The following is a 13,772-nucleotide window of genomic DNA, read 5'->3' as shown; positions in this document are numbered from 1 at the left end:
TTAAGTTTGCTCACACAATATCAGCATCACAGGACACGTTAGAGCTCTACCACCACCCACTTGCTTTGCACACACACTTCACACCCTTCTTCTCCGTGATTGTGCCAAATGATGCATCACAAGAAAAAGAAGCAGGAAAGCCAAGCAAAGCCACCCTAGAGCTTTCCTTTACTAAAGCAGTTTCCAAAAGCATACAAAAAATAGGAATTCATCCCAACTTACCTTAATGACCAAGTCAAACTTCTGGTGTAAATCCCTGTTGATTGGCTTCAGGAGGGTCAGTTCAGCTGTTGTGAGATTCATATGGAAATACTGGGGATAATCCTCGGGAGTGCCTGTAAAAAACAGATGGAGGTCTGAACGAAGGCCATTTGGGAAAGACTCCATCACACAGAAGATTTATTCTACTCATTAGACAGCAAAGGAACATAAACTAATCCTTCTACAAACAGAATAAAATGCTGCATCATGTGTAAATGGAGCTTACAGATACTACTAACGTGGTGTCTGACTGAACATCTGCCCTAGGAAGAAAGACTGAGAGCCCTGGGGCTGTTTAGTCTGGAGAAGAGAAGGAACCTTCTCAATGTCTATAAACATCTGAGGGGTGGGTGTCAGGATGAAGGTGCTAGGCTCTTTCTGGTGGTGCCCAGTGATAGGACAAGGATCAACAGGTACAAACTGGAACACAGGAAGTTTGACCTCAAGATGAGGAGAAACTTCTTTATGGTGAGGGTGACAGAGCACTGGAGCCTGCTGTCCAGAGAGGTTGTGGAGTCTCCTTCTCAGGAGACCTGCAAAACCCACCTGGATGTGTTCCTGTGCAGCCTACCCTAGGTGATCCTGCTTTGGCAGGGGGATGGACTGGGTGATCTCCAGAGGTGCTTTCCAACCCCTACCATTCAGTGATTCTGTGCAGTGTTTCATATGATCATTATTTCCTTGCTCTGAAGATTCATCTCAGCTGGGAATCCTGAAATGCCTGAGAACAAAAAGAGCCTGAACACACCCCCCAGCAGGTGGGAATGCTCAGCTTCTGGGAGATTCTGTCTAAATCCAATCAGAAAAGTGGAGAAATGAACTTTCACTACAACAAATCAGCTCCCACTTCTGTCTACCACATTGCTGAAACTGAATTTGCTACCCACCTAACACTGAGATTTTATCATTTTAAATACCTGTAGCCTCTGTGGCAGCAATGGGCAGGCTCTTTAGTGCCTTGTTAACAACATATAGAATCACAGAACTAGCCAGGTTGGAAAAGACCTTCAAGATTATCAAGTCCAACTTATCACCCAACACCATCTAATCAACTAAACCATGGCACCAAGCGCCTCATCCAGGCTGTGTCTGTGTTGAACACTTCCAGAGAGGGTGACTCCACCACTTCCCTGGGCAGCACATTCCAATGGCCAACCTCTCTTTCTGGGAAGAATTTCTTCCTAGCATCCAGCTCAAACCTCCCCTGGCACAGCTTGAGACTGTGTCCTCTCCTTCTGTCACTGGGTGCCTGGGAGGAGAGACCAACCCCCATCTGGCTACAGCCTCCCTTCAGACAGTTGTAGATGGCAGTAAGGTCTCCCCTGAGCCTCCTCTTCTCCAGGCTGAACACCCCCAGCTCCCTCAGCCTCTCCTCACAGGGCTGTGTTCCAGACCCCTCCCCAGCCTTGTTGCCCTTCTCTGGACATGTTCAAGCAACTCAACATCTTTCTTAACCTGAGGGGCCCAGAACTGGACACAGTACTCAAGGGGTGGCCTAAGCAGTGCTGAGCACAGGGCAGGATGAGTTCCCTGCTCCTGCTGGCCACAGTCTTCCTGATGCAGGCCAGGATGCCATTGGCCTTCTTGGCCACCTGGGCACACTGCTGGCTCCTCTTCAGCTACTGTCCACCAGTCCCCTCAGATCCCTTTCTGCCTGGCTGCTCTCAGCCACTCTGTCCCCAGCCTGTGGCACTGCATGGAGTTGCTGTGGCCAAAGTGTAGAACCCAGCACTTAGATATGTTAATCTCATGCCCTTGGAATCTGCCCATCTGACCAGCCTGTCAAGGTCCCTCTGTATAGATCAGTAATAACAATAGACACATTCTTTTAGAAACCCTTCCAAGAAAAGAAGTTTCTCATCAGGGAGGAAGCACCAGATGAAACCTCACCTAACAGCTTCCACTTAATGTCAGAACGTAATAGGATCTTCATAGCTGTAAAGTGTTTCCAGGACACTCTCCAACAGGGTTAAAACATCAGCAGGCAGAGCCTGCCCAGATTTGTGTCCTCATGGAGATTCAGGATGGCTATGCAAAGGCTGAAGATAGCCATGATGCTGCTGTGCCCAGCTTCTGCAGCCCCCAAAAAATTCTCCCATGGTGGTGTGCTCAAGCCAAGAGGCCCTGGGAGCAGAGCCTGCCACAGGAGGGGTAAAGGATTAAGCTGATTTTGAGCCATGTGATTCTCAGGGAACACTAATTGCCAGGGCAGGACAAAGTAGTAAGTAGGTGTAGCAAGTCTCTCACCTGTCAGAGAATCGGTTTGGTTGAAAAAGACCTTCAAGATCTCCAAGTCCAACTGTCAGACTAAGACCACCATGGCCATTAAACCATGTCCCACCTTTCTTGAACACCTGCAGAGATGGTGATTTCTCCACCTCCCTGGGCAACCTATGCCAATACCTAACCACTCTTTCAAGGAACAGAAACTACCTCTTTTTCCCCTTTTTTTTTTTTTTCGCTGAAGACAAGGAGATGTTCTCTGCTCATCTGCATGGCAGAACATTGTACCCACCTTCTCCAGTCTGTGTCTCATCCTCACTTTGTTGTGGTTTAACTGTCTGACTTGCCCTGAGCCAGCCTGACTCTCAGCTGGCAGAGGAGAGCACAAATCTGAACAGAGGAGGGCTCAGAAAGACAAGAAGGTTGGAAATAGCAGGAACTCTGGCATCTCACAGCTGATCAGCAATGTGCCCTTGTGGCCAAGAAGGCCAAGGGTATCCTGGGGCACATGAAGAAGAGCGTGGCCAGCAGGTCAAGGAAGGCTGATGAAGGCACTGCAACATCTATCTGATGAGGAAAGGCTGAGAGCCCTGGGGCTGTTTAGCCTGGAGAAGATTACCCTGAGAGGAGATCAGAGAACTCTTCACACCACCCCTACGCTGCCAGTGCCTCAGGAGTCCAACCTGCAAGAAGATGTAATCCAGCAAAAGAGGAGGCCTAAAGCTCTGTGGCTGAGCTCCGAGTCTCCTGCCTCCAGAAACTCACCTGGGCTGTGTGTTTGGAGGTCTAGGGTGGTGGTGCAGCATGTCTTAGTGGGTCCATAAGGACCCTGGAGAAAGGGGGAGAGCACATGAAGGATGGCATGTGGTTTCTTTTCTCTGCTTCAGCATGTGGAGATGAATCATAGAATTGTTTTGGCTGCAAGAGACCCCCAAGATCATTGAGTTCAATCATCAACCCAACACCACCATGGCCATTAAACCATGTCCCAAAGCGCCATGGCCACACCTTTCTGGAACACCTCCAGGGACAGTGACTCCACCACCTTCCTGGGCAGCCTCTTCCAAAGCCTCACCACTCTTTCAGGAAAGAAATTGCTCCCGATATCCAACCTAACCCTCCCCTGGCACAATTTCAGGCCATTTCCTCTTGTCCTATCATCTGACACTAGGGAAAAGAGACCAACCCCCACCTCACCCCAACCTCCTTTCAGGGAGCTGTGGAGAGCAATGAGGTCTCCCCTCAGCCTCCCCTTCTCCAGACTAAACAATCCCAGTTCCCTCAGCTGCTTCTTATAAGACTTTTCTCTAGACCCTTCACACCAACCACATCAAAAATGAGCAGTGAGTGCTCAACAAACCTCTGGTTGCACTCTTTTGATTTAGACAACAGAAGCAGTGAGCTGACAGCCCAGGAAGGAACACTATCTCTTCTGCTTTGATGATCTTAGAGCAGAGGGGAATGTCTACAGGGTGAAAAGCTCTCTTAGGTTTGCTTTTCTCGGAGGCAAAGGAGGGCTTTTGTGGGGCATGCTGCCTGCCAGGCAAACATGCATCAGGGGGCTCACAGGACTTGAGAGAAACCCCCACAAATGTTGTTGTGGGGTTTGGGGCTCTTTATTTCAATATCAAACAAATAGGACATGAATTGTCCAAAACTGGCAGGAGAAATCAGAGAGACAGTTCCAGAGTGAAGACCAGAAGCTGATGGTTTAAAGGAAAAATTGATTTTTCTCAGAGAAGAGAAATAGTAGTAAATAAAAACCTTCAAACAGGGCTGGGCAGACATACAAGAGTAGCATAGGGCTGTGATGCAGTTAGCACTGAGGAAAAAACTGTGGTGAGAGTGCAAATGACAGGAGCTGAGCTGGCTTCTCCCCCTTTTTCCTCGCACACACACTGCATGCTGCTTACACACTTGTGTATGTCAGATACTCTGTGTGTGCCTACTGCAATGACCCCAAAATATTAACATTCCTGAAAGCCAAGGGATGGACACAGCTGCTCATGGGAAAAATGCCAAGCATCATCTTTCCATATGTCAAGATATTTAGCAATGAAATATTCTGGTGTAGCCCCAGCTCAATCCTCTTCTCTGAGGCACTTGACTGTTCCTTGGAAGGTAGTTCTGTCACAGGGTACTTCAGCCAATACCTTAAAGAGAAGTCAGCAATCCCAGTAGCACTGCACTGTAACTAGTTATCTAGTCTTAGGATGACCCTCAGGAATATTTAAGACCTGATCTTCTATCATTGTATCAGTATCAGTCCATAATTGCTTGACCAAGTCCATTCAGACACCCTGATATATCCTTTCAGAGTACTGCAGTTCAAGGCCAGAATGGGAAAGCAAGCAGAAAATAATGGGCTGCTAACACACCTGGGCTATTTCTTCACTCCTCAAGTTACTCTTGTTTTCAGCAGTGATTGTGCAACCAGACTTCCACTGGCATTTGTTGTTGCCTCACTGACTGAGTTTAACTCCTTTTCAATGAGCTACAAAGGGAATCTGTTGTTGTTGGAACTGGAGAGGTTCACTCACACCCTCCCACATGGGGAAGATGACCAGAGGTAGTGAAAGCACCACTGATGCATTTACCTGAACACCTGAAAGCATGACAGGCAGAGATCCTTATGGGCACTTAGGGATGAGCCTACTAAGCCACATCAAGTAGAAGTGAGTTATCACTGCAGGGATGCTGGGCTTGTTACCAGGAACAGGTCCTTAAGAGTAGATTCAACACTGGGTTCAGTTTTGGGCCCCTCACTCCAAGAAGGACATTGAGGTGCTGGAGCAGGTCCAGAGAAGTACAACAAAGCTTGTGAAGGGTCTGGAGAACAGGGCTGGGGAGGAACAGCTGAGGGAACTGGGGGTGTTCAGCCTAGAGAAAAGGAGGCTGAGGGGAGACCTTCTGGCTGTCTATAACTGCCTGAAAAGAGGTTGGAGGCAGGTGGGGCTTGGTCTCTTCTCCCATGTAACAAGTAAGAGGACAAGAGGAAATGTCCTCAAGTTGCACCAGGGGAGGTTTAGGTTGGACATGAGGAAAAAATGTCTTCCCTGAAAGGATTGTCAAGCTCCAGAACAGTTGCCTTGGCCAGTATTGGAGTCCCCATCCCTGGAGGGACTAAAAAGCTGTGCAGATACTGTGCTGAGGGATGTGCTTTAGTGGTGGACCAGGCAAAGCTGGGCTAATGATTGGACTTGATGATCTTAAGGGTGTTTTCCAACCTAACCAATTCTATGGTATATAACTGCCCAAAGCAGGGCCAGGACCTGACTCATACAGGTGTACAATGGGAGGAAGAAAGCAGGGTAAAAGAAGAACCAAACTAAAATTCAGTCAAATCAAATACAATTCCAAATCGTTCTCATATTGGGTAAGTATCTTAGCCTCTCATTCTGTGGGCAGAGGTTTGAGCTTCTAGTGATTAAAAAAAAAAATGGGGGAAAAAAAAAGACAAATTTGAAGCTATAAAGAAGAGCTAGGCTTGGATCAAAAGCAAAGGAAAAATCTATATAAGGAGAAATATCCACAAGGCCTATTTCCTGTGAAAAGATTTAATATTATATATAAATAGCAGTTCTTACTGGCAGAGATGAAGACAGACTTTAAGTCTAAAAGAAATCCTTTTGAAGACCATGGCAAAAAAAAAAAAAAAAAAAAAAAGAAAAAAAAATAGAAAAAAAAAGAGAGAGTCTTTCTCCATTGAGGAGCCCCCAGACTCCTCAAACCAAAGTGCCATAGTCACAGGCTCACAGGATGTTAGGGGTTGGAAGGGACCTCTGGAGATCTTCCAGTACAACCCCCCTGCCAGAGCAGAAGCAGAGAATGTAGTGCAGGTGGCACAGGAACACATCCAGACAGGTCTTGAAAGTCTCCAGAGAAGGAGACTCCACAACCTCTCTGGGCAGCCTGCTCCAGGGCTCTGTGAGCCTCAGAGTGAAGAAGTTCCTCCTCATGTTGAGGTGGAACCTCCTGTGGTGTAGTTTCCATCCATTACCCCTTGTCCTATCACAGGGTGCAAGTGAGAAGAGGCTGTTCCTTCCTTCCTGACCCCCAGCCCTCAGATATTTATACACATTTATTAGATCCCCTCTTTGTCTTCTCTCCAGATTAAACAGCCCCAGGGCTCTCAGCCTCTCCTCATCAAGCAGTGCTCCAGTCCCTCAATCATCCTTGCAACCTTCCCTTGGACTCTTCTCCAGCAGATCCCCATCCCTCTTGAACTGGGGAGCCCAGAACTGGATGTGATATTCCAGGTGTGACCTCACTAGGGCAGAGTAGAGGGGGAGGAGAAGCTCCCTGTCTGAATGATTTCTTGGAGGTCAAAACAAGTCATTCCAATATTAAAAATACCAAAGGTTAGTGACACACAACTTTTACCAGGTTCACTCCTGAAGAGTTATGCAAAGGACTGTAAAGAAAAAATGGACTGAATCATTGAATTGTTGGGATGGAAGGATGCTTCAAAGGCCACCCACACCAACTGCCCTGCAGTAAGCAGGAACATCTGCAACTAGAGCAGGTTGCTCAAAGTCACAAGAGCATTATTGCCAACAGCTGAATTTATATATAAGCCAAGACAGTGAATAACTAAAGCAAGGCAATTTTCAAACAGAAACTCACCTTATTTACTCCACAAGTGTTTACAAATCTCCTTACAGATGAGTTTGGCTGCCAGAGGACTGCTTGACAGCTTTCTGCCAGCTCTGAATCCAGCTTCATGTCTATCCAAACTTGCTTCATGGCTATCCAAACCAAACCTTATTTCTTTACACAGAGGATGATGAGTTCTGTCATGCTGAGGCTGATCTGTCATGGCCATGAGTCTTGCATAGTCCTGGGAGTAGAGCCCTGGAAATGCCTCAGGACCTGTCTGTTGGCACTGAGTGAGTTCAGACTGCTGCACCTTGCACACAGAGCTGAGGACCTACACATTCAGTGCAGTGGTAGCTGGTGCCAAGGCAGGGATTCATTTCATAGAATGATTTTGGTTGGAAAAGCTCTTCAGCGTTGTTGAGCCCAGCTATTCTTTTACTCTACCAAGTCTGGTCCCTGGACAGCCTGTTTCACTGTTTGAGAACCCTTTCAGTGAAGAAATTTCTTCTAATCTCCAACCTAAACTTCCCCTGGTGCAACTTGAGGCTGTTTCCTCTCATCCTGTCACTTACTATGGAGGAGGAGAAACTGACCCCCACCTGGCTCCAACCTCCTTTCAGAGAGTTGGAGAAAGCCAGAAGGTCTCTCCTCAGCCTCCTTTTCTCCAGACTAAACAGTCCCAGTTCACTCAGCTGCCCCTCACAAGACTTGTTCTCCAGACCCTTCACCAGTTTCATCACCCTTCTCTCTGTACCCTCTTGAGACAGATCTTAAAATCACAAACTTCTCAAACCATCAAACCTACTATCTCCTTTTCCACACCAGAACTAGCACAGAAATTGCTTCAGCATGAGTCTCTGTACCTTGGGAAGAGCAGGGCAAGTAGAGGACTGTAACTGCAGACCATTTCCTTCAGCCTTTCCATGATCAAGTCATACAGGCTAAGCAATAGGAAAAGAAGGCCAAACACACGAAAAGAGCAGGAAAGAAAAGAAAAATAGAATGCAGCAGATCCAAGTGGCTGTTCCCTGAGCTTTTTCTAGAACTGCACTCCTCTCTGGCCAGGAACTTGCACAGTCAACTGATCAAACATTAAATCACAAGGGGAAGCATGCAAAAGCATAGACATCATTAAAGGAGGCTGCAGTAAAACCCATTCAGTTTCACTTCAACACGAGGAGAAACTTCTTTAGTGTGCTGGAGCCCTGGAGCAGGCTGCACAGAGAGGTGGTGAAGTCTCCTCTGGAGACATTTCAAACCCACCTGGATAGTGTGATCCAGCAAGCTGCTGCAGGTACCCCTGGTTTAGTAGGGTGGTTGGACTGGATGATGCCCAGAGGTCCCTTCCAAGCCCCACCACGCTGGGATTCCGTGAAGCTGCTCTGTGCCAGAAGGGTGTTGGAATGGAACCTGATCTAATTGCCTTTCCTTAGCATCTTTTATTGCATCTTTGCAGCAGTGAGTGAAAACTGCAGTGCAGCACAGCTGTAGAGAGCACAGAGAAGTCTCTCTCCTTCGGCCTGTGTTGCTCCATTCACTAAACTAGACAAGTCTGGATCTAATCTGAATAAATAATCATAAATCAATGCAGCCATGCGAAATACACTTCTGAATTGCAATCCCACACCAATAGGTAGGATGAAAATAGGTAGAACAATGATTTCAAACATCCCACTGACCACAGCAGGAATTTTCTGTTAGGTTTCCACTCTCTCCAGTGGATCTATTCCTGGCTGCTCATAATCAAGCAACTGATTGTGAGTGATAGCAAAGAGTAGCAGACACCAACCAACTAGGATGGAATAGAGGATGCCCGGTCGATCAGAAGGAGGCTGGATGTTTCGGTCCTGATCTATGGCTTGGATGGGTGGAGTGACACTGATGGGATTCACAAGTGCCTGAAATGAGAAACCAGACAGATTTAAAACAAAAATTAGGAAAGCCAGCAGGCAGATCTTTAGGTTTCACAGAAACCTGCTCTGCTCAAAAGGGTATTTGTTGAAGCTGCAGGAGAAAAAGTGCTCATATTTCAGAACGGTTACAGCACGTGTCCCTTTGGAAAGCAAAAGTAAGTAGGCAACATCCATCCATCCATCCTTCTACAGCAACCTCTTACAGATACATTTTACAGTATAATAGCAACTGCAAGCAAAGGAGGCTCACAAATGTCGAAGCAAAAATGCCTGAGCATGCTTCTGTAAGAAACCCCTTGAACCAGACATTTCAGATATCACCACAGCAGTGAAATACAGCAAATGCTTGAAAAAGGGAAATAAACCCAAGCTGAATTTGAGACTCATTAGGAGCCAGAGCAGCTGTGATACAGGAATACATACTGCAAATAAATTTAAGCCAAGGTATAGACACTTCAAGGAGAGGTACATGTGAAGAGCTTGCATGGACATTGCAGTAAGTCACAGAAGTGTTCAGAAGTTCTGTGTCCAAACATGGACATAAAAAGCCAGAAAAAGCATTCCCAGGCTTTCATCTCATCCCATATTCGGACACCCATTGCTTTAGCTACCAACTCAACTGTACCTACTGACAGCAATTAGCCCTCACTTCTGCTTCCAGTGCTCTCTAAAGGCTTCTTGTGCTTTGTACTCTCATACCACAGGTTCCAGTGCTAACCCCAGACCTGTCATTGCCAGCTCTAAAAGAACAGTTTCAATAACCTTGGGCTGCCTACTCCACTAGAAATGTAGTCTCTCCACGAATTCATGCACTCCAGGCTTTTTCACATCACTACCACCCTTCTCGCCTGGAACTTCTACTTGTGTGGCAGATCTGTTTAAGAACTTCTATGAAAAACCAGATGCCTTTTGTTCCACATCTGACTGACCCTGGCAGCTTTTGCTTTGGAAAGCTGTCATGGAGGCAGACACAAGACAGCCAGCAACAGATACCTGAAAACTGTGGATTTCATAGAATGGCCTAGGTTGGAAGGGACCTCAGAGATCATCTACTCCAACCTCTCCACTATGGGCAGGGATGCCTCTCAACTAGACTTGGCTGCTCAAGGCCTCATCCAACCTGGCCTTCAATATCCCCAGGGAGGAGGCATCCACAGCCTCTCTGGCCAACCTGTTTCAGAGTCTCACCACATTTGTACTGCAGAACTTCTTCATAAGATGCAAACTAAACCTACTCTCCCTCAGGCTACAAGCATTCCCTCTTGTCTCCTTCCAGTGCAATAAAATGTCAGATTCTGATGACAGTTGGGCAAATACTGTTGCACAACTAATTAAACTGTTTGGAGAGATGAACCAAAATGTGCACACACACACTCAGAAAGGGAAAATCTCCTCATCTCTACCCAGGATATACATAGAATCATAGAATGGTTTGGGTTGGAAGGGACCTCCAAAGGTCATCTAGTGCAACAACCTCTACAGTAAGCAGGGGCATCCTCCATTAGATCAGGTTGCCCAGAGCCCTGTCAAGCCTAACCTTGAACCTCTCCAAGGATGGGGCCTCAACTACCTCCCTGGGCAACCAGTTCCAGTGTTCCACTGTCCTCATAGCAAAAAACCTTCCTCCTAATGTCCAACCTAAACCTTCTCTAATCTCAGACCATTGCCCCTCCATCCTAGCACTGCAGGGTTTTGCAAATAGTCCCTTTCCAGCCTTCTTGTAAGCCCCCTTCAGCTATTGGAAGGCTGCAATTAGGTCTCCCCAGAGCCTTCTCTTCTCCAGGCAATAACCCCAAGATGGGGGTGAGGACTCCTTCAAGGAGGTCCTCCATAGCAGGACTCCATTTATACCTTTTGAGTTATTGTCTTGTGGTCAGTTTCTTAATTAGTTAGTCAGAGTTCTCCAAGCAAACAAAGGAACTTCTGGGCCTGGAGTCACCAGCTAATGTCTGAGGACACCAAGCTGATGTTTATCAGTTCCTAGCAAGCCTCAGCCCTTTGTGCCAGGGTCTGTGAGGACCTTGTGGTCCTGGGAGGTCATACCTACCACAAAAGCTGCTAACCCTCCAGGTTCTGCAAGAGGGGACTTCAAATTTAGCATAGAAAGCATAGAAGCTGAGGTTTGGCACAGCCTGCAGAAATCCTTCTGCTGAGATCTAGAAGAAATCTGCAAGAGCTTTAATGATGCCTGTTAGTAAACCTAGAGGGAAGAGAGGTGAGCCAGGAGGAGGAGACCTGGACAGGAATAGGTGCCAGGCACTTTGCAAGAGGGGAGAGTTCTGGCTATGTAGCCATATGGTCACCTCCAACAACACAAACTGTTCCTCCCACACTGTGCCCATGGAGAAGCCATCAAAAAGTGCATCAAATGAAGTGTGACCAGCAGAATAAAGGAGGTGATGTCTCCCCCTCTACTGTGCTCTGGTGAGACCTCACTGAGAACACTGTTCTGGGGTTTCCAGCATAAGAAATATTGGAGAGGGTGCAGAGAAGGCCATGAAGATGATCAGAGGGCTTGAGAACCTCTCCTGCAGGGACAGGCTGAGGGAGCTGGGGCTGTTCAGCCTGGAGAGGAGAAGGCTGCAGGGAGACCTTAGAGCAGCCTTCCAGTACTTGAAGGGAGCTACAAGAAAGCTGTGGAGGATTTTTTTCCAAGGACTTGCAATAACAGGACAAGGGGCAATGGCTTTGAACTGAGAGGGGAGGGATTTTGACTGGATGTTAGGAAGGAATTCTTTACAGTGAGGATGGTGAGTGTCGAGAAGGCACCAACAAACCAGACAGCCACAGCCACCTGAAGACTGTGGATTGATTGCAATTAATCTGCTCTCCTTCAGGCTCCAGAAGATTACAGACTTGGATGAGAGGTGGGACAATACTGTTGCACAACTAATTAACCTGTTGGGAGAGATGAACCAAAATGTGCACACACTCACTCACAAAAGGAAAACCTCCCCCCAGCTACCCAGGATATACACATATACACTCACCGAGGTGAGGGGTGAGGACTCCTCAGACAAGGTCCCATGATAAGGGGAGATGATCTGACAGCCAGGCTGCTTCTGGCCATAGCAGGACTCCATATATGCCCTGCTAGCTGTGTACCTTCTAGTCTGCTTCTTAACTAGTCAAAGGGCCAAGTTCTCTAAGCAAACAAAGGAACTGCTGGGCCCAGAGGCACCAGCTAATGTCTGGGGGTGTTGAGCATCAGCTCTTGTTCCTTGTGGGGAGCAGGGGTGGGGGGGGGTGGGGTTGTACCTGCCATAGAGAGACACTGGAACAGGCTGCACAGGGAGCTTGTGGATGCCCCCTCCCTGGAGTGTTCAAGGTCAGGTTGGACAAGACCTCGAGCACCCTAGCCTAGTGGAAGGTGTCCCTGCCTATGCTGGGTGTTTGAACGAGATGATCTTGAAGGTTCCTTCCAACCCAAACCATTCTATGAATTCCTCCAGGTTACTGAGGTCTGACAAGGTTTTTCCAGGCTCAGGAGCCAGGCCTTGCAGCCACACAGCTCTTGGCATGGGAGTGCAGAGCATCTGACTCCCAACATGGAATTGGGACCTTTCCATTCTGCCTCTATGCTCATGGCTTTTTCTACAGTTCCCAACAAGCAGGCAAGGTCCTTTGTCACATGCCTTGGACCCACTTTTGACTCTTAAAAAACCTGAACTCTTAAAAGTGTAATAAGGAAGATGAGCTTGAAATAGGCACAAGGAAAGAGAAAAGAAGATATATTTGACATGGCTTTGCATTTTTAAAATGCTTTAGGACTGCATGGAAGCTATGTGCTGAGAGAACAGATAATCCATTCAACTGTCCCAGACCAAAATGCTATTTTTAAAGTCACAGAGCAGCTGAAGCACTCTGACAAAGCTGAGATGTTTCAGCAGGCCAAGCTGAAAAATCTCAGCCTATGCTGGAGTCACAGGGATGGACCTAGCCCTGTCAATAATGAGCTGCTAGCTGTACCAAACCATCAGAATAGATCAGAGAACCACAGAATAGAAGAGACCTCTGGAGATAATCGAGTTCCATCCCCCCCACCAAAGCAGGGTCACCTAGGGCAGGTCACACAGGAACATCCAGATGGGTCTTGATAGTCTCCAGAGAAGGAGACTCCATAACTTCTCTGGACAGCCTGTTCCAGGGCTTTGTCACCCTGACAAGAAAGAAGTTTTTGGTGGAAGCCCCATCCCTGGAAGTTTTTAAGGCCAGGCTGGATGGGTCTCTGGGCAACCTGATCTGGTGGAAAGTGTCCCTGCCCATGGCAGGGGGGGGTTGGAACTGGATGATCCTTGAGGTCCCTTCTAATCCTGACAATTCTATGATTCATGGAACTTCCCATGTTCCAGTTTGCATGCACTGCCCCTTGTCTTCTCAGAGGACACCACTGAAAAGAGCCTGGCCCTTTCTTCTTGCCCCCCACCCTACAGATATTTATAAACATTAATAAGATTCCCTCAGAGTCTGCTCTTCTCCAGACTAAGCATCCCCAGGTCTCTCAGCCTTGATTAAAATAATCCTTGCTGGATATATCACTTGGGCAGCAAGGACATGTGTGCTTTGCTTTCCAACTCAAGGAGAAGCTCAAGAGCAGCATTTAGGAAAACTGTATTTGAAATTCTACAGGTTCTACTTGAACAAAGTTATTCTCTATCACCCTGCCAACAGTTACACTCAGACTTCAGGACCACAGCACTCAACTAAGCAGAAGCAAGTTGCATAAGAGAATGACGCAGCATGAAGAAACCAAAACTGAAATATGAAATCCATTCC

The 13,772-nt window shown here is 47.3% G+C and overlaps 1 protein-coding gene across 2 annotated transcripts in view; it reads right to left on the bottom strand.

The window, feature by feature from the left end:
* PCDH15 (protocadherin related 15) overlaps positions 1-13,772 on the bottom strand; it is a 320,955-nt gene that overhangs the window by 158,872 nt on the left and 148,311 nt on the right. For both annotated transcript variants that reach the window (XM_054382646.1, XM_054382647.1), the window contains 2 exons: positions 8,873-8,981; positions 223-335 (listed from right to left, as the gene is read on the bottom strand). In XM_054382646.1, the coding sequence (XP_054238621.1) occupies positions 223-335; positions 8,873-8,981 (222 nt within the window). The remainder of the gene's footprint in view (positions 1-222; positions 336-8,872; positions 8,982-13,772) is intronic.

The sequence above is a fragment of the Indicator indicator genome, chromosome 7 (genome assembly GCF_027791375.1).
Source record: "Indicator indicator isolate 239-I01 chromosome 7, UM_Iind_1.1, whole genome shotgun sequence".
Classification (NCBI taxonomy): Eukaryota; Metazoa; Chordata; class Aves; order Piciformes; family Indicatoridae; genus Indicator; species Indicator indicator.
Note: the sequence above shows the minus strand (reverse complement) of the source record. Positions and strands in the feature narration are given on the sequence as shown.